The sequence below is a fragment of the Augochlora pura genome, chromosome 2 (genome assembly GCF_028453695.1).
Source record: "Augochlora pura isolate Apur16 chromosome 2, APUR_v2.2.1, whole genome shotgun sequence".
Lineage (NCBI taxonomy): Eukaryota > Metazoa > Arthropoda > Insecta > Hymenoptera > Halictidae > Augochlora > Augochlora pura.
In genome coordinates this window covers 10,567,796-10,595,255 of record NC_135773.1, presented here as the reverse complement: position 1 = coordinate 10,595,255, position 27,460 = coordinate 10,567,796, and the positions used below count along the sequence as shown (strand labels likewise).

General features: G+C 44.8%; 1 protein-coding gene across 1 annotated transcript in view; it reads right to left on the bottom strand.

Annotated features, from left to right (window-relative positions):
• Positions 1-27,460, bottom strand: part of LOC144475308 (uncharacterized) — a 459,016-nt gene that overhangs the window by 356,182 nt on the left and 75,374 nt on the right. The window contains exons 3-4 of the mRNA XM_078191079.1: positions 5,459-6,280; positions 2,988-4,195 (exon numbers count right to left, since the gene is read on the bottom strand). Coding sequence (XP_078047205.1) covers positions 2,988-4,195; positions 5,459-6,280 — 2,030 coding nt within the window. The remainder of the gene's footprint in view (positions 1-2,987; positions 4,196-5,458; positions 6,281-27,460) is intronic.

Genomic DNA, 27,460 nt, shown 5'->3' with positions numbered 1-27,460 from the left:
AATCGTTATTTTAAACAGTACACCAGAGAACGGAGGATTTTTCTCTGAAATTATAAATAACAAATTAAATCTGATTCGAATGGGAAATAATCAAGTATTCGTCGTTCCGTGAAATACAAATAAAAGGTAACATTCTTTTTTTTTCAGATGGCAAATAATAAATAAATTATTTGTCGAATTATTTAAATGATTTTTCAATGAAATATAAAATTCAATTATTACATTCAAATGAAATATCGATTTAATTAAAATTTAATCAAATGTTTCACTTCAAGATAATAATTCAATTTTCGGAGAAGGAAATAATATTTTTTTATTTCAGTTTTACGCAATTTTTGCTTCCCTTTCGTCTGTTATATATTATACGACGAATATTTTGTGCATTGGTTTTATGGAAAGTGATCGAATAGATTCCCAAACCCATTTTTCAAGTTGAATCGTAGCGAACAATAAAATTGCTAAAATTATATTTCAATAATATTCAATTCCAATTTATGTTCACCTTATATTTGCTAAATAAACCATTTGGTTTAAAGCATTCATAGATAAATGATTGAAACCAATCATTTTTAGCTAGTTAACATAAACCAATTCATACGCATTCTAAATTTATAGTTGGATTTCCTTATCATCAAGATCGTACATTTATGTAAAATAAAAATTCCCAGCATTGTTGATTATGAACAAGAGCTAATTAAAAGTTTGTTTCTCTATTTAATTGTTTTATACAGCTAAGAATAAAGTATTGATATTTTTAAATCTTTTCAATCTTTTCGCTGTTTTAAACGACACCTAATCAGATTTGCGACAATACAATCTACGACAATACAAAATCGGGCTTGGAGTTAACACGTGCATTCACTGTACTAAAAATTGTTGCCAATAATTTTCCACGCAGCGAGGACCTCGGATGATTAGTCGAAATTTCAGCAATCAGTGTCCAAACTGGATACATTCGCCCCCAGGTGCCCGTACAGCAGCTAATGACAATCTAGAGCCCATAAATCGCTATTAAACGCAACGGTTCGCAATTACCGGGCAACTAATAACTCTCGCGACCAAGATCGCGACTCAAAGATTGAGCAGATGTCCGAGCGCGAAGCACGCCGAGAATGCTATTGTACAACGAAACATCCATCGGCTGTGCGACTACGGTTTATGACACGACTTAAGTTCCGGAGTTTAAGGGGGGAAAGAGAGAGAGAGAGAGAGAGAGACCGGCAGAAGAGCTTGGGCGCAAACTGCACGCGATTCAGGCTCGACCGAACGCTTTCACGCGACCGCCCCGATGCTTCTCATTCCGTGGTTCGTCCGTCGAAAACGCGTGTCGTAGATCAAAGCCGCCACGGCGACGTCTCAAGGAAAGCTCGGCTTCCAGCCTGGCGACCACCTTTGAAATTGTTCCCCGTGAATCCGTGATTGCGCGCGAACCCCTACTACGCGTAGCCCGCCCGAGAATGAAAGAAGCGGCCGGGAGAGAATGGCGATTGCGAATTGCCGAGAATTCTTCGAGACAGATTGCTTTTTCCCGGGAGCAACGAGAACAATGGTTGGTCCGAGAGGGAGGACTGTTCGCAGGCAGATCGAATCAGCGGAAGGTTAAACCCCTAAATGCCATCGATCGCGGGGAGCGATCGATCTTGTGTTTTATCGGCACTCCTAACCCTTCGGCGGACTCTCGAAATAAACTTGCAAGGTGCAACGATTTTGTAAACATTCCCATAATTTACTTTGATAATGTTCGAACCTGTCTTATGACAGCAATTGACACTAAACATAGCATAACGATCAAAATGACGAATTCCATAAATTTTATTTTAGTAGATAAAATAAATGATAACATAAATTTGATTAATTCTAGTACAAATAAGAATAGAAACAAATAGCTATGTAAATAAATTCAGTCTTGTAATACTTATAAAGCAATACTCAATGATGTAATCGTAAGCAAGCTGTTTGAGCTCAATTATCCTCGATCACAATTTTAGTATTTCTTTATGAATGCAGCTTATTTTAACCCTTTTTACTCGAATGGTAACTCTGAGGTACCACTCAAGATTTCTATACAATGTTCTGATCAAATTTTAACATTATTAAATTAGTTTATTTTTAAAGAACTGTTCAAAGTACAACTATTATATTGACTCAATATCATATATACAAATTGCACTAATATGTGGTATAAAATGAAAATACTCTACGAAAATGTTTATCCACTAGGGGATGTTCATTCATCGGACACATCGCTCCGCGTTGTTTAATCCTTGGTCACGTAATCCTTTGCCAGCCTATGTTCAATGGAACAGGACATTACGTCTCGTTCCACGTATAACTATGCGGACTAACAGAGCCAAGCCCGAGTTAAAGAAGAATTCAAAGCAGAGCAGAGGAAAATTGCAAAGCATTGTGTAACCGCGAAGAGTTAAAACTGCATTCAAACTGGCTAAAGCGAGTGCAATAAGATACCATTTGCAGCGGGGAACTGAAACGCGGCGTAGCGGTTAAAAGGCGACGGGCCAGGGAAGACAAAGTTGAAAACTCGGTTGTACGTGTCGTAAGAGGGAGTAACGAGTAGTAGCAGGTAGCAGCAAACACGATAAAAGTTGTTGAATTTAATGCGAGCCCAAGTAAGGGTACACGGGACTGAGAGAATAAGTCGCGAATTCCTGGCGGGAGTTATAGGTTTGCGGAAAAAGTTTCGCATGGGCTGTCGCGGTACCACCGGGGAACAGCCGAACGATAAAGTCATCCTAAGTAGGCGAGCGAACGTCGAGTCGGGGGACGCGTCACGTAAACAAACGGTAGCCACGAGGGACAATTACAGATGGTCCGGTCGGGACAATGCTTGTGGAGAAAGAGGTACGATAGACGGTCGTCGTGGTCGTCGTGGTCGTCGTCGTCGTCGTCGCTGGCGCACCGCCGTAAATCTAGGCGGGAACAGGTGGACGCGCGTGATCGCGAGTAGTATAGTAGATTGAGTGACTGACCTTGCGAAGAAAGCTGCGGCTGCGCTGGCCTGCGCCGGCGTCCCGGGCACCCCGCTCACGTTGTACGAGTACTTGGTCTCCTGGTACACCTGATACGGACTCTGCGGCTTCGAGTGAGATGGTCGGTGATAATAATGGTCCGCGTACAGATTCTTCTCCGGGGGACGTTCACCAGCGGCGACCTTGGCCAGGCCGTAGCTCTGCATCGCGGCGACGCCGGCGGAGCCCTTCGAGTGACACTTCTCGTGGCTGTTCTTCTCGGGCCCGTGCGTATGGGACTTCTCGTGGGCCGAGGTCGCCGCCGGCTTGTCTATGGTGCCGTACGACTTGAAGTCGTAGCCCTTCAGTTCGCCGTAGTACTTGATGTTCTCGACCTTGAACCCGTGACCGACATCGTGCTGTCCCTTCGTCTTGGCCGAGGCCTCGTGCTTACCGTAGCCGGCGATCTCCTGCGCCGATTTCATTCTATCCCCGCACTTCCCGATCGCCTCGACTCCGTGAGCAACCCCTTTACCGGAGGGCTTCTCGATCTTCAGCATCGATCTCTCGCACAGACGACCCTGCACGGCCTCGCTGGCCTTCAGCAGAGAGTCCACGGCACCTTTGTACTTGTCACATGTCGAGGACTCGCACGGCACACCGGAACCACCGTGGCAGACATTCCCGGAAACGGTACCACAACCACTACCACCGCCACCGCCACCACCACCGCCGCCACCGCCGCCGCCGCCGCCGATCGCGCACGATCGTCCCACCGGGTGATGATGCGACTTGTTGGACGGGTCCACGTGACACCTCGCGATTACGTCCGAGTCATCGTTCGCCTCCTGATAGTGCTCCTCTTTGTTCACGTTGTTGTTGTTGCTCGTGTTTACGTTGTTGTTGTTATTGTTGTTGTTGGAGGAGGAGCGCGTGTCACACAACTTGTACGGGAGCCGCGACCGCGAGGAACAGCCGCGTGTTGCTTCTCGCGCGGTTGGCGTGATACTGGCCAGATTAGAGGGCGTCTCGGCGCCATGAGTGCTGCCAGTCCCCCTGCTGGAGTTGCCACCACCGCCGCTACCGCCACCGCCACCGCTACCACCGTTGCCGATACCTACGCTCCCACCTCCTCCTCCACCTCCTCCTGCTCCTCCTCCTCCTCCTCCACCTCCGCTGCCGCCGCTGCCACCTCCTCCGCCGGTTCCCAGTCGTTTGCCCCTCTCCTCCTGTCAAAATGATAACATTACCCGTAACCGCTAATCATCCCGGATTCGCGCGCCTGGAATGGCTACAGCCAGACCGGAAATGCACGTGGACTGCCTCAAACCAAAGTGTCTTGGCCGGAAGGGTTCATTAGTTGGCGTGTCAATGTTGGTTCGTGCCGGAGCAAATATCGTCTCGCGTGTCTTGTTTTCGTGGCTGCAGACGAGTAGAGTACGCGAATGGAACTGCTTCATTTCGAAAAGTGAAAGATAATCTACGTTCGCTGTACTTTTAACTTCCAATTATGCCACGCGTCTCATTCGCGGAATGATAATAGACATGCTTGTCGCGACAAGCTTCACAATTTCGGATGTAAGTAAAACACATTGATAATTACTAGATTGCGGATTTTTTGTATTCGTAGTAGAAATGGTTAAATAAAAGATGAAGAAGAGGAAATACGAGAGAATATTAAGAATTTTGCCATGTTAGTTATAGTTTATCAGTATTATTCAAAGAAGAAAACATTTTTATCTATCTTTTATAAAAGGTGGTTCATGCAATTTGTGCATCCCCTGCATCTTCCAAAATATGCATTATACGAAAAAAATGTTGCGTGCGAAAGTTGCATGGTTTAAAGGACTTCATTACGTAGTTCATTTATTTTTTTTACAGGTGAAGGTGTTTCAGAGATTTGAGGGTCGATTTTATTTTTTTCAAATAGGTTACTGTATGTTTTATATGAAAATATGGAAGAATATCTTATTCTGAATAAAAAAGTATTGAATTTATCGTCGCTAAACTTAACAGCTAACGAATACTTCAACTTTCTTGACAATTACTGATTAGCTATTTAGGGCTAATAATGATTAATACTTATTTCTTAGAATATTCCTCTATATTTTAATATAAGAAATACAATACTATATTTAAAAAAACAAAATCAACTTTCAGATCTACAAAATGCCTCTACCTACAAAAAATAAATTAACTACATAATGTATCACTTTAAATTGTATATCTTTTGTATACGACATATTTCCATGCAACGCATATTTTAGTATTACAGTACACAAGTTGCATAGACCACTCTTATAATAAATGAGGCATAATCATTTTCATTTTTCATGAAAATCCGCAGTCTAATAATTGCAAATTAATATCAGCTTTATAATGGAATAATCCAAGAAGAGGAAGTTATCGAGAGTGAGTTTAACCGATACAGTAAAAGATGCACGAAATTTAGTCACCTCTGCTTCCATGTCGAGCAAAGCTAATAGACCCACCTGAGTTCGTTTGCAGTCGTCCTGCCTCTTGGCCACTTCCGAGTACTTGGGCGGAGGCTCCGACTTGGGTGGCGTTTCCTGGTATCTCGGTGGCCTGTCGAACGGCCTGTACTTGGGCGGATCGATGTAAGGGTTATTCTGGTGCCTGTAATAGTTGGGCAGCTGGCACTCGGTCAGGTCCGACTGTGACCTGTTCAGCTGATAGTTCGGCGGGTTCGTCTTTTGCTCCTGATGGCACTGTTTGCTGGCGTGCTTCGTCGGATTCGGTTTTTCTTGGCCGGCGTGACACTTGTCCCGCTTCTCGCCTCTCTCTTTGCACGCCTCGAACTTGGCGTCTTTCGTCTTTTCTTGCGCGACCGGCCCATCGATCTCGTAGAAGGTCAGCTCCTTTTTGCCCTGGCCCTTCTCCGTCGCGGAACGATGCGCCTTCGAATGAACGTGCTGGACGTTCTCCGGCTTCACCGGCGGATCGATCTGATAGAAGGTTAATTCGCGGGAGTCCTGCGACTTGGAGCGGGCCTCGTGAGACGAATGGTGCTGTCTCTCCGGCTGCGAGTGACTTCTCGCGTACTTGTGATCCAGCTTGCCGCCGACACCGTCCTGGTGCCTCGACGACGGGAACCTGCCGAACCTATCGTTCGTGCCCAGCCTCGCCGAATTCCGCCCGTACTCCAGATACTCGTCGCCGTATTTCAGGACCTGGCGGGGCTTGTACTTCTCCTCGAACTGCGAGTAGTTGTACGTGTTGAAGCCCACCTGGTTGAAGTTTCTGCTCAGGTTCGACGAGTCGTAATCCGTCGACGTCACCGCCTCCATGTTAATCTGAAACGAACACGGCGAACACTGAATTTACAAAACATCAATCGAGAGGGATGACAAACGGTATCTACTACATATGTATGTTGCTCGCTTCTTTTTAAATTAAAACACGATGGACTGTAATATCCCGTTATGAATATTTAGCCATTGAAGTAAGTATGGGCATACGTCGAGCACACATTTTCTTTGTCTTTTAGATCAGTCATATCCTCTAACAGGCACCGTAACTGTTTCGATCAAAGTAGCCAAAGACGCGAGACAACAATTATTTTCCCCATTCGAAGCTGTTTGATTGTAAATGATTGGCAAACATTTTTCATGGCCGCGGAAGACGAAGGGATGATTGACAATGAGGTTCTCGCGATTTTCCATAAAATTTATATATGGGAAAACAGATCTACACCAGAAAGAAAGCGATTTTTCGTGATTCTTGCGGAGCAGTCGTATCACCTTCTTAAAGCTACGCGAATTAAGTTATTTCATTTTTGACAATCCAATTAGGTTGCCCATAAATTATGTAGCGACGAAAGCAGCTGGTTAACTTTCCGGAAGAATATAGAACAGTGTGGACACCCTTCTCGCTAATATTTCAAGGTCGTCGCGGTTCGATTCATCCCCGAATTTGGCAAGTGTCTCTGTGCTTCGGACAGGGGTGCGTATCGAGTGGATCGGCGTGTAACAGACCGAAACGACTCGACGAAAACGCGAACTAGGCGAGAAAGGTTCTGAGAGAGGGAAAATCCCTGGAGGGTTACGCGGCGCGTCAGAGAGACAGAGAGAGAGAGAGAGAGAGAGAGAGAGAGAGAGAGAAAGTCAAGGGTGCTCTCCTCGCCGAAAGGAACAAGAAGAACTGGAAGCAGGCGGACGACCATAAATCGGGGAAACGTCTTACTCTTAAATGCTCGGGGTATTTACCGTGAAACAAAAAGCCACGCCGCGATAAATAAAATCTGACGCCAAGGGGGCGTGTCGGCCGTCTCTGTCTACCTCTGTTTCGCGGATAGAGCGTCGCTTCTTCCTCGGGTCCCGTGGAAACCGGGCCGAAGGGAGCCCCGATCCGGGATCCTCTCCGTCCAGAGGGGTTGCGGAGAAGTCAGGCCAGGCCGAGCTCCGAATTCCACGACGAAAATCGAGCCGCTCTCGAGGAGGAACCGGTTCGCACCTCCGCCACAGGCCCGAAGGCCAATCGATTGGCCGTGTGTACGTGTACGCGTCACGAACTGCTTTCACGGTGCACCCGAGATCACGCGTGTGCTCCTCTTTCCTTTCCTACGGCTCGAGCCCCTATCCAGAACTGGCCGGGAGCCACGGCGGCCACCGAGAGATGCATGACTGCGATTAGACGACTCGCTGAACCCGGTAAAAAGAGTCCGATCCCGGCGAGATTGCGTACTCGCGCGGAGCCCGCCCGCCCGTCTTCGAGTAATTCCGCCTCGACCTTAATACCGTGCATATTAAAATAGTGGAGCGTAAATCGGTCAAGAATCGATTGCTCCCTTAATCAGCGCGCCGCGATCAGCCAATTCACCGCTCTCCTGAAACGTAATCCCGCTGACCGTGCTCTGCTCGAGAATAAAATCGGGGATAAAATTGCGGTTAAAATCGAGAATAAAATCGTGGATGCCCACGGAAGTGCAGCGTCGATGCAGTCACACCGGGTATATCGGACTTCATAACTTCTTCTAAAGCATCGAGAGAGGAACAGAGAGAGAGAGAGAGAGAGAGAGAGAGAGAGAGAGAGAGAGAGAGCCCTCGGGGCCCGCGGTTATATATTACCGGCTGTAATGAAGACTCCAACGGCAGCGAGCTACCGACACGCTGCCTTGTTTATCACCTCGCCTCAAATATACAATTAACATGTTGAAAAAGCGCCCCGGGTCGAGGCCGGGAATCGCTGGCTTGCTCTAGCACCGACAAAGACCGGGGGTTCGCAGGGGCCCCCGTGTTCCGTCTTGTTACCGTAGGCCTCGTTAAACCGTGTCTGGGATCCTTAACCCAGAATCCCTCTGTTCTTATCCCCTAACTACGTGTCCGCCGAAATTATCGTTCAGCCGAGACGACCACGAAGACGAGGACGACGAGGACGACGACGACGAGCAACGCCGGGGGACGCGGAGGACGAAAAACTGGACGCTTGCGGTCCGGTCGTGCTCTCGGAAATTGGACCGGCCAGAGGACTTATCGCGAAAAAAGATCGAGACATTTTTCGTCGCGGCATCGAGCGCAAGTACTTACCCGCGCTCGACTTTTCCCGGCGATACACGGCTCCGCCACTATTAAATATAATTAAAGAGAAAGGCTGTCGGTGACGCTGCCCCCAGGCGAAACTAGCGGCGCGGCTCGATTTTGTATCAATTACGTTTACACGGAGCTCGCATAATTCCTCCGCGCCACGTGAATTAATCTCTGCCCGGGATCGGAGACCGCCAGCCGGAATTTACAAGGTGAAAACTGGCGGCGACTCCGCTATTTCGCCCGAAAACGTGGATTAAAGTCGATTTCGGAATCTTGTCTCCATCGTATTCGGTTGTAGTCTAAGTTCTCTCCTCTTTGGAAACGCGAGACAAATGTACCAAACCTAATACGTCGACAAACTTTTATACAATGCAATAATCGCTGTTCTAGAAATTGCTGCTATATTTGAGTTTGAAGATAATCAAATATCTGAAGAACAATGCATCGATGTCGATTGTTCCGCATTGTTCTTTGTGGAATTTGAACAAATCGTGTAGCGCATCGTTCATTCGTTCGTAACTTTTGTACGTTGCAGAAGGATTGTACTAGGATTTTCTTTTCAATAGCTTTTTAGGTAGATTCCTTCTTCAGTTTCCAATAATTATTACTTTTACCAAGGTACGTTACGGTTCGACAATTTCGCGAGCGATTTTGTTATACTTCCAAAGCAGTCCACAGACTGGTTTTGATACCATTAAATTCAGTAAAGCTTTCTGTTTACGGCACAAATAGAATTGGCTGCCAGACAGTACCAAAACAATTTTCCGAACGCTCCCCGCATTGTAATATCGCGTCGCGAAAACAAGTGTACGAATGAAAATATAAATCCACAAAAAATAATATCGAACGATATACATGTAATGCTACAGAAACTGTAATACGCCCATTAAGCGCATAACTAATGCAGTAAAATCGCCGTATATTCAATCTTGAAATACATGATTTTTCCAAAACAAAATATTCCTCTATTAACTCTGAAATGTTTGTAATAATATTTGGAAACAATAACGGACAATTTTAAAAAAGGATATACAATTATTCGAGTCTTGCATCTCGTTTTTATAATTGCCCATTCTGTCCATTTTTGTTTACACGTTGGACAATTGGGGAAAATTTACTATAATACAAAATTTTTAAAAAATCTGACTTAGGCCGCTAACACATTCATTTATGTTAACATTTTGCACTCGAGTGGCGCCTCTGAAGCGCCAACGAAAATTGTTACATAATTAACGAAATAATGTTGACATTATTAAAGACCCTTCTGTTAAAAGCGTAACAGTTTTACGAGTCACAAGACTCAATTATCCGTGCATAAATTATACTAAGTACTATACTACAGTTGGTCAAATTAGCAATTTTCGATCTAAGCTTAAAACGGCTTCAAGTGCAAAGGGTTAAGTCCAATAATAAAATAAATATTCATGGCAGGAAGTCGCGTATCCGTGACGTCATTGAAAAAGTCAGGAAGAATTGGAGCATACAATTTCCTAGTCCTCTGACCGCGTCGACGAGTCCCATCAATTCCAAGTAAGATCGAGATCTAGCCAAGATTCGAGCGGTCGGGATTTTCACGTCTGCCTACTTAGATCGGGCATCTTGATCCTGGCGCGGAGCACGCGTAAATACGTCGCGAATGGGAGCGACACGCTTCCGCCGCGGAATTCGGGGCGCCGAGCCTTCGGGTACACGGTGTTCCATATGATGCACAGAATATTGATAGTCCACCGCGTCAGGACTCTCATTTATCTTCATCCTTCAATTTCCCGTGTACACATGCTCGATCGACCGCGTTCTCGCCAACCCACCCTACCCCTCCCCCACGCCCGACCGAATAAAACAACGGTGCCCCGCGTGTTTTCTAAAGTGCACATCGGGGAGAGTAATAGTCCGATGTAAGACGGATATTATATTGACTCGGCGGAAAAAGTTCCTCTTTTTTTTTTCTTCTTCCTCGTTTTCGAGGAACGCGAAGGAATTTTCTTACAGGTTGTATACTTTCTCGGTATTATTTATGACTCCGGGCCTCCGATGTATCTCGCGAAATTAATGGTTCCGTCGAGTTCCAGCGGACTCGGTGTAATCTCTTTCCGGTGCAAATCAGGGCCTCTATTGTTGACGGGATATCGCATTTGCGGAATAACCATCTCTCATCTGCGGCTGGTTCTTCGAAGCAAGAAGTGTCTCCTGAAATCCTCTTCCGAAATTACGTATCTCCTGGCTCGCTAATTCTCCAGGTTGTTTTTTTCATAATTGTTTTTTTTTTCATAATTGGTGTCAAATATCCTGATTTTCCGAGACAGTTCTCACTCGTACATTTATTTATTTAGACAGTAGAAATTCAGTATAATTATTGTGTCTGACTTTATTAAACACACTCGTTAAAAAGAAAATTTCATATTATGCACTTGCGACAAAAATAAGTAAATGGATTCAAGACAGTGAAAATTTCAGTAAAGTGCAAAAAAAGTGTTAAAGATCCTCTGTCTAGTAATACAAAATCCTCAAACAAATCGTAATGATTTCAGAAAATGTTTATCAGTAATACTAAATACAATGGACTCCCATAGAACATGTAACACTCGTTGCTTATAAATTCAAGGAAAGAAATCATTTAACAAATTCGATATACAGTTATCATTGCTTAAACAAAGCTAGAAGAACATCATATAGTATTGATCCGCGAAACGCTGTTCGAATCGTCCAAAGTTACGTTCTAACGTCTTCGTCTTAATGCAATATCAGTTGTTTTGCTTCGCGTATTTTAATCACGTTGCAACTCGCATTGTAGAAGAAATCGTGTTACATGGGAACGGTGTCGCAAGCTTTTGACGCGTCGTAGGAATCAGATCATGACGCATTGCGAAGCAGAGGACTGTCTTTGCCGGGCGTAATGGAAGTGAAAGCCTCTTGAAAAATCGCGGTGTCTGGAGAGGAGTTTACTGATAGATGTCTCGAGCGTTTCGCAGCGCGAAGTCGCCGAATTAGTCAGACAAGAATCTACAAAAAGACAAATCCGTGGTGGATGGAGCGCGCCAGCCGTGTACGTGTCAATAAATATTCTTTCTGCGTGTTCCATTCCGGTGGACGATAATGACGTTGTTTGCGTTGGCAATAATAAGTTTGGTTGCGGGCCAGCGCGGCGAGAGGAGTCCGGTGCCCGGGACTGCGAACGGGGCCCCGTAATTATGGCTGCCGCTAAAATTATCCCGGGCAATCGGTCCTCGGGATACACGGGGTGTCTCGAGAGGAAACGAGCACCTTGTACGCGGCCGCGCCACCGATTAGTATTATAAGCGACGCTAGGCGAAATCGTCTGGATCGCGCCTCTCTTTTTACTCGTCGCGGCGATAGCGCGCGTGTTAGGCCACCGTTTATCGTCGGCGAATCTACGCGGCGAGAGAGCCCGACAGAAAAACATTGATTGCAGAGCTGCGCAACGCAGGGACTAATTCCCTCGATGCAGGAGAAATCGAGCCGCGATATAATGGCACCCGAAGCGGGCATAATTAATCTCGGCTGGCGCGGGTAGCGCGCTATCGCGTACAAGTCGCTGCCACTTGGAAAACACCGACGCGTTATTTGGTCATCCTCCTGTAAAACCCGCTGCCATTATTAGGCATTTTCGCTCCTCTAACGCTATTTTTACCGAATACGTCGAAAGACATCTTTTAATAATTTCTAAGTAATTGTAAGTAATCATTTACCGACTTTTACCATAATCATCACAAAATTAATTAAAAAATGTTAATGCAAATAGAGTTATACTGCAGTAGTGTTGCTAAAATTATAAAGGCTCATTCATACAAAATAATTTAATATATTCTTAACGCAAACATAAATATAATAAGATAAACACGACGGATGGTCTAAAAATACGCAATTTTTCCATCGTTATAAAATAGTGCGCGTTAGTTGCTTTTACGCCGTGGTAGATTTCGTGTTAACATGATAGTCTCCCAAGTATGTTCAACAAATGGTGTCATCCATACACGTCTGACAGTGAACGCGTCGATGCCTAAAACAAATATTCTTGGAAGGCACAGCATTAAATGCGGAAATATACAACCCCATTAAAGAATTATTTGATTCATTTAATATTACAAGATCGAACAGTCTTCAAAATATGTACGCACTCCCCGCAGCCGGAAGAAGCTCCGAAGAAAGCTTGAAAGCCGAACAGTACGCACGAATAAAATAATATTCATGAACAGAAAAATAAACGAACGCAAAGAAAAGTTGTGGGGTACGTAATTGAGGGACGGCCGGAAGTAGCGGTGGATGCTAACAAATCTTGTTTGCGAAATTGTCCGACTAATTGGCTATTTAATTGACAGTAGTTCTGGACGGTCAGGGTGGTTAAGGCAGACGCAGAGCGGTCGAGGAGATCCGTTCCAGCCCTCGCCGAACATCGCGAACCCCAGAAAGAGCAACGCGGACAGAGAGAGGATGAGGGGCGACTAAAGCACGAGCAGCATTTCTCTTGGCAATTTGCGAATTATTAATTTAACCGTTCTCCCTTAACGCTGCCGCGCCCGCGGCTAATATTTTCCCCGGAGCCGCGACGGGAGAAAGGGTTGATATGGAACTTCCCGGCGAAGGAAGACAAAAGGTTAAGCAAAGACCGAGCGCGACGGTGAAAGAGAGAGGGGCACGGAAGGTGGCGCGGTGGGTTAAGGCGGTCGGAGTTGGCGCGATGGTCGTCTGGTCTCGCAACCGAACTTTTGGTTACCGTGTAAACGCGTCGGGAACAAAGTTCCACGTCCAAACACCGACTAAGGTGGCCAATGAACTTAATTCCGCCCCGCTGGACTCGCCGCAAATATTGTCCGAATGACAGCACCTATCGCTCTATATTTATCGCCCCTTAGAGCCCACGAAACGAATCGATTCTGACAATGCTTTATCAACGATTTTAATCTAGGTTTATAAACCTCTTAATTCCGTCACACAATTCTTCTGTTTCGCCAAACAATTTATGACTTTTATTGAGACATAAGCAGACTGCGGATTTTAGGCATTTAGGAAAAAAAGCGAGTGGGCATAATTGGATCGAATGGATAAATTAAAGTAATTAAAGGGTATCGATCTACTATCTTTAGTTTATTAAAATTATTAAAGCTAATGTTTTGTATAAAAATTCACAGTTTAATCATAGATAAAAATATTATAGACGCATTATGTGGTTTTTGGTAATACCAGTGTTAAGACTATTCCTACGGTAGTTGTCGAAAATTAAGACGATAAATAAATATGTTAAAGGATATAGTTAACTCAAGTTTGCATGAATGATTCATGCTAGAAAATATATTAATTCCCTCCCGTTTGTACATATGTATAATATGGTTATTTACAAAGTATAGCAACTGCGGAATGGTGCACTATTGACAGTATATGTATCTAGCGTTTATCCAATGTTATTTCAACGTAAGCTCATGTTCCAAACATTTCACCTACGAAGAAAACACCGTGGCAAGGTCCACGTCCAGCGTTTAAAAAGAGAGAAATATGGATCGGGGGAGGGAAGGGTCGAATAACAGCGTGACTCAGAATGAATTCACGGACGGGACCGCCGAACTCGATATCAAACGCGGTCGTATGACAAAATCGTTGCAATTGTATCGCAACCTAATTTATTGTTCGTTCATTGTCCGCGTGGTTAATCGATTTCCGCAGCGCGCGGCTATTAACGGAAGAACGACTCGATCGCAGCAAGTTAAAACACACAAAACGAATCCGCTCGCACGGAATCATAACTGAATTGTCCACTTCCCCGGGGTTAGACAGGGCACCGCGGAGGACTAGCCGATTTTCACGACGGTATAACCTTTCTCAATGCAGTGCCCCCCCTCTCCCGACAATCGAATTAGAGACGGCCGGTTAGCCGGCCGAATGAGAATCTTTGTCCGCCAGCCTTTTTTGTTTCGCGTGCTTTGTTACCGTATAAACCGATCTGTTACCGCAAATATGCATTTCGGGCCCGATACGCCTGGTCACGAAACTTTTGTTACATCTCTGTAATACGCGGAGATGAAAATTATACGTGAAACAGTGTCACGAGAACTGTTAATTCGTTAATGTCGAGATACGCGCGATCGCTCGTGCACCTCGTGCCAATCATTGGCACGAAACCATGTTAAACACCTGATCGCGGGATACACTGATGTACAGTGGCGGATATATAGTACTTACGAACAGTTAGGGAAATTAAATATTACTGATTGTACATTTATACATGAAGCAAATAAGCAGAAGTCAATTGTACTTTTTACAAGCTTGTAATATGCATAGGGAAATGATAGCAGATTTCAAATTAGTGGCGAACACATATTAGGTTGGAAACTATGAAACGGGCGCCGCAGCTGAACACAGACTAAACAAAAACGCCCGTTTCATAGTTTCCAACCTAATACTTAGCTATATATTGGAATTTCTGTATTTTCGCATTTTTTCAATGGAGATTATAGCACACTAGTATTTCGCATGTAGATCTATCAACTGCTTGCAAATTCCATGTTTCTTGTGGAGTAACAAATAGCTCTTCGATATTTTTTAGTTCTTGTTCTTTTCCATGCTTGTCGATATCAATTCATATTATGCTGATTGAATTGAGACATGGATACTGTGCCGGTCACTTCATAACACGAATATTGTTATCGCACAAAAATGTTTCAACCACTTTTACAGCTGTCCTAAAAATGCCCTAAAACAGCCCTACATCGGTTACAAAATTTCCCCAAAATTACTCAAAACTACCCTAAATCTGCCCTAAAACTGCTCTCAAACTTCCTTAAAACTGCCCTAAATCTTCACGAAGACTGCTGCAGATCTTCCCTGTAATTGCCTTAAAACTACCCTAAAACTCACCTGAAGCTACCCTAAAAGTGCCCCAAATCTGTCCTAAAACTGCCCTTAAAAAGGGGGCGCGGCTTATTCTATTAGCCAATTATTATAGCGTTAAAAAGACTCTTACATGTAAGTATATGCTCGCTACTGTAGTTAAATCTTAAAAGTTTGTACAATAAGCGATGGTGATATTTTTAACCCTTTGCACTCGAGTGGCGACTCTGCGGTGCCATTAAAATTTTTGTAACACGTTCAAAAATTATTTTTATCGGTGAAGCTTAGATTTGAAATATCGTTGAAAGACTAATTGTTATGAGTCTCGAGACTCAATTTTATATGCATAGAATAAACTTTGTTATCGAACAGTGCAAAGTGCCTTCGAATGCAAAGGGTTAAACCTTGAGATAATCTTCAAGAACACGAGGAGCAGGTCACGAAATTAATCCTACTCAACATTCCCAACATTTTTCCTAGTTTTATTAATGTTGGCAAGTTCGAAAAATTTTTTTTGTTTAGATTTTTATCTATTTGTTTGTCTTCATTTATTATCAATGTGTTTGTACGTAGCGCATCAAGGTCATCAAAGATGTTTCGCCTGTTGTCCAGCAGTTTACGATGAAGAGATTGAAGGGCGCATAGAGTATTGGGGTCTTGCTGATTCACTGTCATGCCAAGGTGCGGGCGACAGACAAAAGCAAAACTTGAGGATAACAGGCGAGGTTAGAAAAGCGGGCGAGAAAACGCGAAGACCGAGCAATCTCTTACGGTCGAGGTTGTCCCACGGTGGGAACCACTCCCGATCACTCCGAATAATCATCGCGGGACACGTAGCGAGCACTCGCGTCATCGCATCTTGCGAAAATGAGAGGAGCCGAGACGGAGATCGGGAAATGGGACGAAAAATGCGAGTCGAGGAGCGACCAAGGATTTCAAGCGTCGGTGGATTCAAAATTGGCGTCTAAATAAACATACGCGTCTTACCAAATTGTTACGTGTTTTCATAAAAACTCCAAAAATTCGATAAATAATTGAAACGTTTCATGCTTTTTTCAATACTCAGCTAATAAATTAACTTTGAGTTAAAAATTGCATATCCTTCCTAAAGAAAACTATTTTCTCAATGAGCAATTGTAGACTTCTTTTAAGATTTTTGGAAAAATCTAAGGTATTTAGAATTAATGAGAAGCTTCCGATTTAAAGTTGATTTATTGAAGAAGAATTAAAAAACTTCAAACGTTTTTATATATTAATAGATTCTTAAGTCTGAAGCAATAAATAATGAAGTCCAAAAGTGATAACAATTAACAATAACAATGCATGAACTAAGGGGAAAGAAAATTTGCTGCAGGCCGGTCTACCCTTTGCGGAACAGTATTTAAACGTCCCGTTCTGAAACCATAAATCCTCCTTAAGCAAAGTTTTATCATCCGCAAACATTTTCCAACCACGCGGGGATCAGCATAGTCGGATTCGGCGCCTAATCCGGCGACGGGAAATCACGCAATTAATAGATTAGGGCGATGATCGTGCGCATTATACCCTTCGAGGAATGTTCCGCCGTCGAAGGGCATGGGTTATTTTTCTTTCATTACGCGGGAATGGTTCCACCCTCGTTCCGACGTTTCTGGTCCACGGAATACGTCGCCGAAACGCAGAACACGAAAACGAACTTCTCCGGATCGGTTTTCGTAGGGAAGGAATTCTTTTTTTTACGACGAAGTTCCTCTACGTTCCGCCGTGGTAATGTTTTTGCCGGAACACGAGATTCTTTTACGGCAGACCTCTTTCCGTTTTATGAAAATCCATCCGCGCAAATGACTTTTTTTGGCGGCGTGCGCTGCTCGCGCAAGGGATACAGAAATAATACAAGAATTTTACGAACGAAGTCGTTACCGAATTATTAACAACACAGCAGATTTTTGCATCGTAGAAGTTACTTTGTTCTTTGTTGATTTCGCGCGGGAACTTGTTTCTCGTGTACGCGCGCATGACAAACAAACCCGATAACAGGTTTCTTCTTTTACAGCGTAGGAAAATTCGAGAACTTCGTATCTTTATATGTTCGCAAATAATTTTAATGGAAACTAAAATAACAGAAAGATTTCTTTCATTGATTAATCCTCGAATGGTGGGTCCTTTTTTACCTGGAGTTATAAATATTCTGTCTAAATTAATAAGTAGCCGGTTTCAATTATTTATATCAACTGGAATAGAACGATCGAAAACGTGAAGTTCAAGCTAAAATAAAGACTGATATTTACGGATTTGATTAAACCTTGTCACAAATTCGTTATAAAAAGACTGATCGTGACTCTGAAATGAAGGTGTTAATTTGAAAATGCGTATGCCGTAAATATATTATTCGTATTGCATAAAAGTCGAGCGGTTCCTGGTTGCAAGTAAAACGAACGTCTCCCCAGTGACGAATATAATTTGGATCGCGTCAAGTTTCACGGTGATCAAGCGAGACAGCCGTTTCGTCGCGAGCCAATTCCATTTAATACAGCCCCCGTTGAATCGCGGGGCGATACGATTCGCCGCACCGGCGCGATCTCTGTTCAAGACTTAAATTATTCTCGTATTTCGCCTACTCGGCGGTCTCTTATTCTCCGGGCCCGGTGGTTTCCCGGGCCTCGAAAAACAGCTCGAGACGTATCCGGTTCGCCGCGATGCGCAAGATTCGCGAACTAATTGAATACGTAACAAGAAGTCGGATTGAAAAGCGAAGTTGGCAATGGGCGGTTGCAGTCGTCGACGCGCGCCAAAGGATTCTGCCGTTGCCGCGTTCGCTCGCCGGTCCTGGAAATTGAATGAACGGGGGGTCTCTGCCCGAGTGAATGGCGAGGAAATCGCGCGTGCATCTGCCTCCCATGTATCGACTGTTTACGCGGTGTCCGCGCGAAAATTCGACGCCCGGGGGAAATGGGAAATGGGAAAAACCGTAGACCGTCGGTTGCGTTTCTCTTTCTCGGCCGCGACACGCGCTGATTCGCCTGACTTCGCCTTTCACCGAATTTTCCTTGCGCCATTATTCGCCGCAGGAAATCATTCGATCGGGCTGCGTTTCGTTCTGTTTCATCGGTTCGTAGCAACGAAGCTGTCCGATGTAACAGGTAGAATAGAAGTGATCCGTTTTTACAATAAAATCTCTTGTTTGAAATGAACGCTGTGATAATTTCGGGGGTGGTTCTAAATCATCGATTAAAAAATACGCCGACGCTTTCATAGATCTAGGTAGAAGATATGTATACCGGAAGATCGGACGTCGATCTGGTTGATTGGAAAAGTAAGGCTATGTCTACATTTGTTACCTCACCCCGTTACGCATAATCTCATCGAGGTGGTAACGAGATTCGGAACGATGTTTGCTGTTACCAATACCTGTGTAACGGGCACGTTTCCGACGCGAGACTTTTCCTTTTCCGCATCAAACCACTGACGAAATCGTCACGAGGACTCGCAGGACAAGACAAGCGCCACAATCACTAGAGCGCTGCGCTTCTGGTGCCTTCCGCTTCAAACATAACCTTCACTGATATGAAATATAGATATATAGGAACAAATTAAACGCGTGGAGATTCTTATCTGTAGAAATCGAACACCCAGTTGTCGGAACTAAACCTATAACCCTCACCCAGTTGTCGCACCTGTAACTTCTCACCCTTACTTTCCAGCAACGTAGGCACAGCTTTTTATTATAATTCTGCAACATTAAGCTATATTGTAAATTACTCATATACCATACACTTCCATCGAATCGGTTCCGCGAACCGAGTGCGGCAGGGTTCGGCGAGCAAATCGAATTTGAAAAATGCCCGCACGAAAAACGCCGTGAAGGACGTCACGAACCTTTTAAAGCTCTCTGTTATCCTTGGCGGGCTCCCGAAGGACACTCTTATCTCCGGGCGGGTGTTTGCTTTGCGGATCTTAACAGGATAACGTTCGCCGCCAGAAACGGTCCACGGGAAATTCTACATTGGCGAGTAACCGGCCGGCCGGTCGGCTGCCAACCACCGAAGAGGGGATGCAAGCAGTGAAATAACAAGACCGAAATGCGCGAGGGTGAACCCACGGCAAGAAGGACGGAAGAAGGGCGTGCGGACGGAGAAAGACGGGCCGAGGACAGAGACGGGAGGATAAGACGACAATCCGGTGCGCAAATGCCACCGGGATTTAGATCGGACGTCTCTAATGGCAGCAGGATTTCAATGGCAAATGGCACCTGCCAGATCCTCGCCACTTGTTTGGCCAACGGATTTGTAAAATCTGCCGAGATATCCGCGCGGGTACTTGCGCCCGCTTGTAAAAGATATCGACGGAATAAAGCAGCGTCTTTCAGGCGGGCGCCGTCTAGGAATCGGCGCTAGTTTCGCAGGACACCTGCGTACAATTACCCGAACGCGACCTACCGGATACGTTCCCATTCGTGGCGACACAATGGACAAGTTTCTTGTTTCCGTGCGTGTCCTATTTCACGCAAACGCGCTACGTTTTTCATATTGATCATATTGAACTCTCTGGCGTACCGTGACATTCACAATTACACGGAGTAGAACTTTCTTGATTAGTAAGAATTTCTTACACAGAACAGAAAATTGTAATTATTGCGTACCTACATTTACCCGAATGCTTAAATATTGATAACAATCCAGATAGCATGATGACGTCTATAAGGACATTTTAAAGACGTCCAGTTTAGGTTATAAAAAAATTCAAATGGAGCTTATATACGTCGAAATTGGAATAAATTTCTATTCTCTTTCCAGATGAACGCTTTATGACCTCAACTGGACGTAAAATAGACGCCTTCAAGACGTCGTTTACCAATTTGGAAGATAGTCGAATTTGATTCAGTCTTTCAAGAACGAAGTAACATACGCGCCTAATTTAATACCTGTCAAAGTATGCCAAGAGTTTAATATCTAAAACGTGACAGTTTAGTAATGAGCAGGTTGAAAATTTAATGTATATTTCTGACGATATACTCTCTTTTCGTTAGTCAGCAATGAAAATATGTTTCCATTTGAAAATTGCTGCACGCAGCTCGGTGAATAGACGATACACTAATACGTAATTGGTGCGGTCTCTGTCTTTGGACGGGCGTAGACATCTCAATTTGGGCAATGCACGTTCGGTAGACCCCTGGCAACGGTTCGAACAAATGTTTTTCCAGAGGCCACTTTTTCTGTAGAACATTTCTGGCGCTGGTGTAAGTAACGATATCGAGTGTCGCGATACCATCAAAGGATCTCACGATCTCTCACGATCCCGGCGCGGCGCGGCGGGTCGAAGATCACTGCCGGTGCGAAGATCGATGGAAAAAAAGCAGCTAGTCCCAGGGTTCCCTGGCAACCCGGGGGGGGGGGGGGGGGGGCGCTTTCTCGAAGAAGACGAACCCGTTATTCTCTCTGGTGAAAAACCGAATCCTCTGCCCTCTCTCGTTCGACGAGAGCAAACAATCTAACAAGCAAAAAGTCCCTTTTACGTTCCCGAGTACCGAGACCGAGTTGCTCGACGCTTGTTAAGAGATGTTTCTCGTCTCTCTCTTTCTCTCTTCCGCCTTGACGGGTGTCGGCTGTCTCTCTCTCCTCGCGCGCAAGAAAAGAGGGAAAAAGAAAGCGGGCACGAGGCGGAGGCTCGCGGGGGCGTGCGAAGGGTGGGGGGGGGGGGGCAGGGGAAAGGGAGAGAACGAAAAGCACGGCGGGGGTTGTGTCCTTCGTTAAGAGACGTTAGCGAGGCACCTGGTGCACGATTACGCTCGGCACCGTGCGCACATGTGGTTCCGGCGCCTCTATGGGGTTGAAAGGCTGCTGGATGCCCGACGACATCATGACGGATGGGGACGTCAACCTTCGCGGCGGCGAGCCCTCGTCCGCTTCCGAACAATAACGTTACGAATGTTTCATTCTCGCTACATACTGTCCACTTCCGCCACTCTTCCGTCGCGTTGAACCTCCCTCCCGCCCTCATCGATCATCCCCTGGTAATCGGTGCACGAGCCACAAAGATTGCCGAGTCAAAGTAAAACTCGATACAAGCCATCGATTCGATCGTGCCACGCTCCTCAAATATTATTCCACAGTTTCGAATCCGCGAGTTCACGCTCTAGGTTAGATCCAGGCCAAGCTCCTTCGGAAGAATGTTTGGTCAAACATTTGTTCAGAGTCCAACCGATGAACGTGATTCTCAATCTACCATCATCGATCTGTAATTTTTCGGGTGTCAGCAACGATGAATACTTAACCCCTTCCCGTACTTGAGCGAGTCAGACTCGCGATGAAGATTTTTGCCCAAACATGAATATCGCGAGTCAGACTCGCGAACAGTTACTTGGGCCAAACATAAACATCGCGAGTCTGAGTCGCGAACACCTGCTTGGGCGACACATACATTTCGGATCGTATTGCGACTGTTTACAAACATCAATCTGGTCTGTTTAGCATGCGTTGATGCGGACCGCTCGGGCCCGAGTTTCGTCGAGCTAAATGGAATTGCGAGGTTTCACATACATACATTTTTTCTAAAGATGCTGTAATTATAAAGATGAGTAATATATTTAAAACATTCCTTTGTCCTAATGGAAGCAGGATAGGAATCCATGGGAACTAATTTCTGAACAACTCGGAATAGACATTGAATTTTATACAGCTATAACTAACGCGAGTAAATTAAATACAGAAGAATAAGAACACGTAAAGAATAAAAAATACCGTTGCGTTCAATTCGATGAACTAATTAAAGAAAGAAAAAGATTCCGTACATATTTTATGCATCCTGCCATTAATTCGGCCAATTTCTATTCCGCATAAAAATCCAATGAATAATAATTCACTAGAGCGTGAGCAACATCTTATGACAAGATAACAACTGCTCCCAACAAAGTTGAGATTCGGTCATCTCGCAGGCAGCAAAATCGGGAACGGTGTATAGCAGAACGAGAGTAACTTGTCGCGTCAACGGAAGAGGAAGATTTGATGGATTTTAACCCCCACTGATATTCGATTACCGATCAGTCGCCCTCGATAATCCATTATAGGTCTTGCATCCTCCCTACGCCGGATACCCATTCCGTCAGTGACTCGTGCGTTTTCTGGAATTCATCAGACCGGATTGGATCGCAAATGGGGTTTATACGGAATTTTCATTGGTGTGGGTGGGACGGATACAGAAAGTTGACAAGCGTGGAAGCGATGACCGTATGATAAAGCATCGCCGTGGGCGGGAAAATAACGCGGCATCGAATCGAGTCATTTAACGGATGAAACGAGACGAAAGGACTCGGGCCCGAAAAGATTTCGGTTCGTCATGCTGCTCGATCGTGTATCCCTTGAAACACTGCCACGTGAATTTACCCGTGAGCAAGCAGAGATTCAAACGTGCAACGCAGAAGTGGAGCGAGCCGTTACTTTGACTTCAAACCATCGAGCTTGAACCTTTGTACTCGAAACCATTTTAACTACAAATCTAAAATAATTTGTCTAGCTTACAATAATTTCATTTTACATGACAAAATATTTTTTATATATAAGGAATTAATTCTTGTAACTCGTACCAACAGTTTCACTGTTAACAATGTTTTTAAATCTAAACTAAATAATTTTAGTGGTGCCTCAGAGTCATCACTCGATTTCAAGGGGTCGATTTAAACCTTTGTACACTCTTCGGAAGTATATAGAACATTTTACATATTTATAAAACAGTGAGACCAATCAATTCTGAATCGATGTATATAATTTTCTAATATGAATAAGACTCTCTCCAGTCTACGACAAGCACACATTAGACGATTCGGCAGAAGAACAAAGTTCGGAATCGGCGTCGAACGGCTGTTGTTCGGAAGAGTTCAAAAGCAGAAGTCTCGCGCGAGCACTTCTGGCCCGTGAAGACGATCGCACAGAATAGTCGCGGGTCTTCTGGATATTTGCGCACTTGCGGCGCTCGCTGGCAAACTCGTAGGGGACGATGCGTGCACGAGGGAGAGAAAAGGGCGGGTCCCCCTTTAATCTTCGCGGATCCAAACGCGTTGCGTCGCCGCGAGACGACCGACCGGCAAGCGCGTGATTGCTTCGTGTATTCGAGTGGAAGTCTAACAGCATTTCAAAGAGCCGGGCGCCGCAAAGAAAATTGCATCGTAATTAAAACACCGCGGCGTCTTTTACGGCCGCGAAAAGTGCACGCCCGGCGAGCACTCTCGAACGAACGCGCGTCGCGCATCCTCCCGCTATCAGGAACGCCTCGTTAGTTGTTCATACCGCGGGCAATCATTGTTACGATTGTTCGATGCAATTTTCTTGCGATGTAATTGTTTTTCTGTAGGAGCCATTTAACGTTACTTTGGTCGAGTGTGCTCTTCTTTTCGACTGTGCGCACTTTGTGATCGCGACGCACTCTTTGATTTCCGCCAGGGCTGGGATAATTTGAAATAATTACATATAAAATAATAAACATTAAAATATTGGTGTAAATAAATGCCATTTGGAAATGCTATTTTATTTAAAGTTAAATCGTGAGAAAATATTATTTACTACTTTCACTCGGATTCTAATAGAAAAAATATTTTATATAGAAAATATAATAGAAAAATTTTATCCATTTAAAGCAAACACAATAAATCAGTAATTTATAAAAATTACTTATTTCACAATACTGTTTCCATAAATAACTGTAGACATGCCAGACTACAGAGATAATTAAAACGAGCTCAAAAATAGTATTGCTTTATAAAAATTATATGACTGTACTTGTTTGGACATTTGGCTATTTTGAGTATAGGTAATTTTAAGTTAAGAAATTATTCAATCATTCCTTTGGAACTTTAGCAATTTCAAAACAAACGATGTGAAAACTATTCTTGAGAAAATGTTTTTACATTTGTGAATATTGTTATATCGATCGAAATATTCGAAATACGTAATTTATTATCAATAGCACCGACACCTCGTTCACACGCTCTCTTGCTACGTCAATAGCATATAACCATCGGTCGTAAATATTTTATGCGTTTACATAATTTTGGATTTTTTACAAGTTCGCATAAAAAAGTCTTGGAAGAAGTTTGATGAGCATTTCATCTTTTCTAGAATATGAGAACTACTTTACAGTAAACTATGTTAGAAAGCCTGCTGGAACATTGTCTACGAATTTGAGCAATTTCTTCAAGCTACTGGAGTCGAACGGCATTAACTTCGAGTAAAGTATGAGCACTTGAAGCCTGGAAGGAAGCAACAACGTGTTTACGGTGTCTAACGGCTAATTGCACGACGCACAAGAGACCCGTGGTTCTCGCGAATAAATAGCCGGCGCGAAGGAGAATTTTAGTAGGTAAAGGGGGAAAGTTGTGCGAGGAGAAAAAAAAAATAAAACCTCCCGAATGATCTACTTAAAACGAGGAGAACTATCGGGACGAGTAACGAATCTCCTTTACGATCCATAAATCGGCGGTAGCTACATCGGAATTTTAATTGCGTTTGGGCGAGTGGCCCCGTTCCAAGTTCGTCGGGGACCAACTACGGCCGTCCCCGAGGACCAACTTCCGAAAGAACTCGTTCGAATAAACCCGACGAATGCGTCCCGAAATCGGAAGCAGCGTTCCCGGCATTCCGAGGATAATTCGACTTACGAAGTCGTTCGATTATATACCTTTCTCGTTGCGCGTCCCTCATTTTTTGAGCTTAATCTGTTTCTCGGTGTCGCGACAGCAAAAGACCAATCAGTAACAGTTAACACGTCGAGTGTTAACTATCAATTCCAAAAATACCATAAGACATGTTAGCTTAACTCTTATTTGATTCTAGTAAAAAAAGGTTCTAGTCACATTCGGTATGTTACTTTTAAAAGTAAAATATTAAAATCCTTAAAGACGAAGGTTATTTACATAAACTTGACCGACTCGATGCGTTTAGTATTAACAGTTCGGTACACTAGTTTAGCTTGGGTCAAATGTGACTCGGCACCGCTTTCCGTCCCACCATCCGATTGTCCCTTTTCCGACTGTTAAACAACCGAGCCTATAAGTCGTCAGCGCTCGCGACAAATGAGACATGAAATACAGGAACGTACCGTCGGCCCTAACCGACAGACTTCCGCTGGAAGTGATTTCAATCGGCGCCCCGTGCGCCTTTGAACCCTGAAACGGGGAGGATGGCCGAGTGTTGGTCCGGTGGAGTCAGTTTGGCGACGCCTGGACGCGGTAACGCAATTTCATCGGACAGGAGGGAACTGACCCTCGCAAGCCCACGTAAGGTCACCCCTACACACCCCGGTTTCGACCCTTCGAATAATAAACGGATCGTTAGCATTGATTAAAGCGGGCTGCGGATGAGACTGTCCGTTCGCAGTTTCCGTTCGACGTTCCTGCGTCCCTTTTGCGGTCGCGCGTTCGCTCTGCGTATGAACTGCGTCCGATTCCTCGGAACGAGCCGGAATGGTTTATGTCTTACGCACCCAGCCGGAGGAGGAAATTGCTTCCGATTACTTTCGACCGATCGAGGGTGGAAACCGCGGCTGGCAGGCGCTGCTCGTAAATCTTAATTAAAGATTGCACTGACGTGGCTGCTGCACGGGTGTCGGGTGTCCCTATGCTGCGAACGGTGCACACCGACGACGTGGGTGGCTCCAACTTTCATGGTTTTCCCGAAGAAAACTGCGTTGCGTTGCGTTGCGTAAAGTTACTTGCTTAACCACCACGTGTTCCTAACAATTGTGCTGTGGTGACATCATTTAAAACAAAATTTTGTTTAAAACGAAACCAATTGAGTATTTTTAGACATTGAAAGAACTCGTTCGCAACACAATGTGTACAATAAATTTTACAGAAATTTTATATCTGAGCATGTAAAAAGGAAAGTGATTGACAAACTAACGCTATCTAAAAAGAAATCTAAATCGTTTAGTCCAATTTTAGAGAAGTTATTTGTTTTATATTTTAATACGACCAATTCTGTCTCATTTGTATTTATAGGAATAATGAATGAACGTTGGATTGATGTTATGAGTAATGCAATTACTAAATTGTTCGAAAAATAACAAGCGTGTCTTGTGCAATTAACTTCTTTACATCACCTTTCCAATAGCTTCTGCCATACTTCGACACTCCGCTCGAAGATTTCTCTTCATTGTCAACGAAAACCAAAAGTCCTGGTAAACAATAGTTTCGCTGTGCAACCCTGTCGGAGTTCACTACACGATTCGCAAAGAAAGAACATCAAAGTTGGGTCGGTGCATCAACGGAGTGGTAAAATCTGGTGGTTTAACCCAAATACCAAGCTACAAGGGAGAAGGTTGCGAGCCACTCCTCCGAACAAGTTCTTCGCCTTGTCTTCACGGAACTTTGAAAACGTCCCATTTTCATCACCGGCATTCTTGACCGGTTGAGATATCATTGCTCGCGGTACCCCTATCCAGGCACACGGGGGATGGGCGTTTCTGCATCAACGTTTTCACATTTCCGGCTGGCCGAGGAGAGAAAATAACGAGGTCGTCGGTTACTTTACGTAACAACCCCCGGTAGAGGGGGGTGGGACTCCTCCGCGATTGTAGTGCACGCCCCAAGAAGACGTGTCCACCTTTTCTTCCCTCTGTTCTCGTTTTCGTAGGCAGCCCAGCGCACCGTGGCGATCTAGCCGCGGTTCTAAAGACGGCTTTTCATTTGGCCGGCTTGCGAGAGCGCATCTCGCGACGGTCTCGGCGGTTCTCTCCTTTCGGGTCGCTCGAGAGAGTGACGACGGAGTGCTCGCCTGGCAAAAGAACGGGCCCGCCGCGGATATTATGTTGGCCTAACACGCGTGACCCCGGCATAATGGGACCGAATGTTCCCCGTTTCTCGGGCGGAGAGCGCGCGGACAACTCTTGTAACGAGGTGCCTCGCGTCCCCGTTCGGACTCGTTTCTCTGTAATGGAAAGTCGGGAAAGGGGATTTTAATTACGAAAAGGAGCGGCCGGGTGCCCCCTCTCCACCTGCTCCGCGATCGTCGCGACTCTTTACGCCCGTGGACAGCTTCGAGATCGCCGTGAAAATGACGCGCGGCAGGACGCAGACAGGTCGCCGAGGCTTGCGAGAGAGCTCAAAGGAATTTTCCTCTTTCTCCCACCCGGTGAGAATCC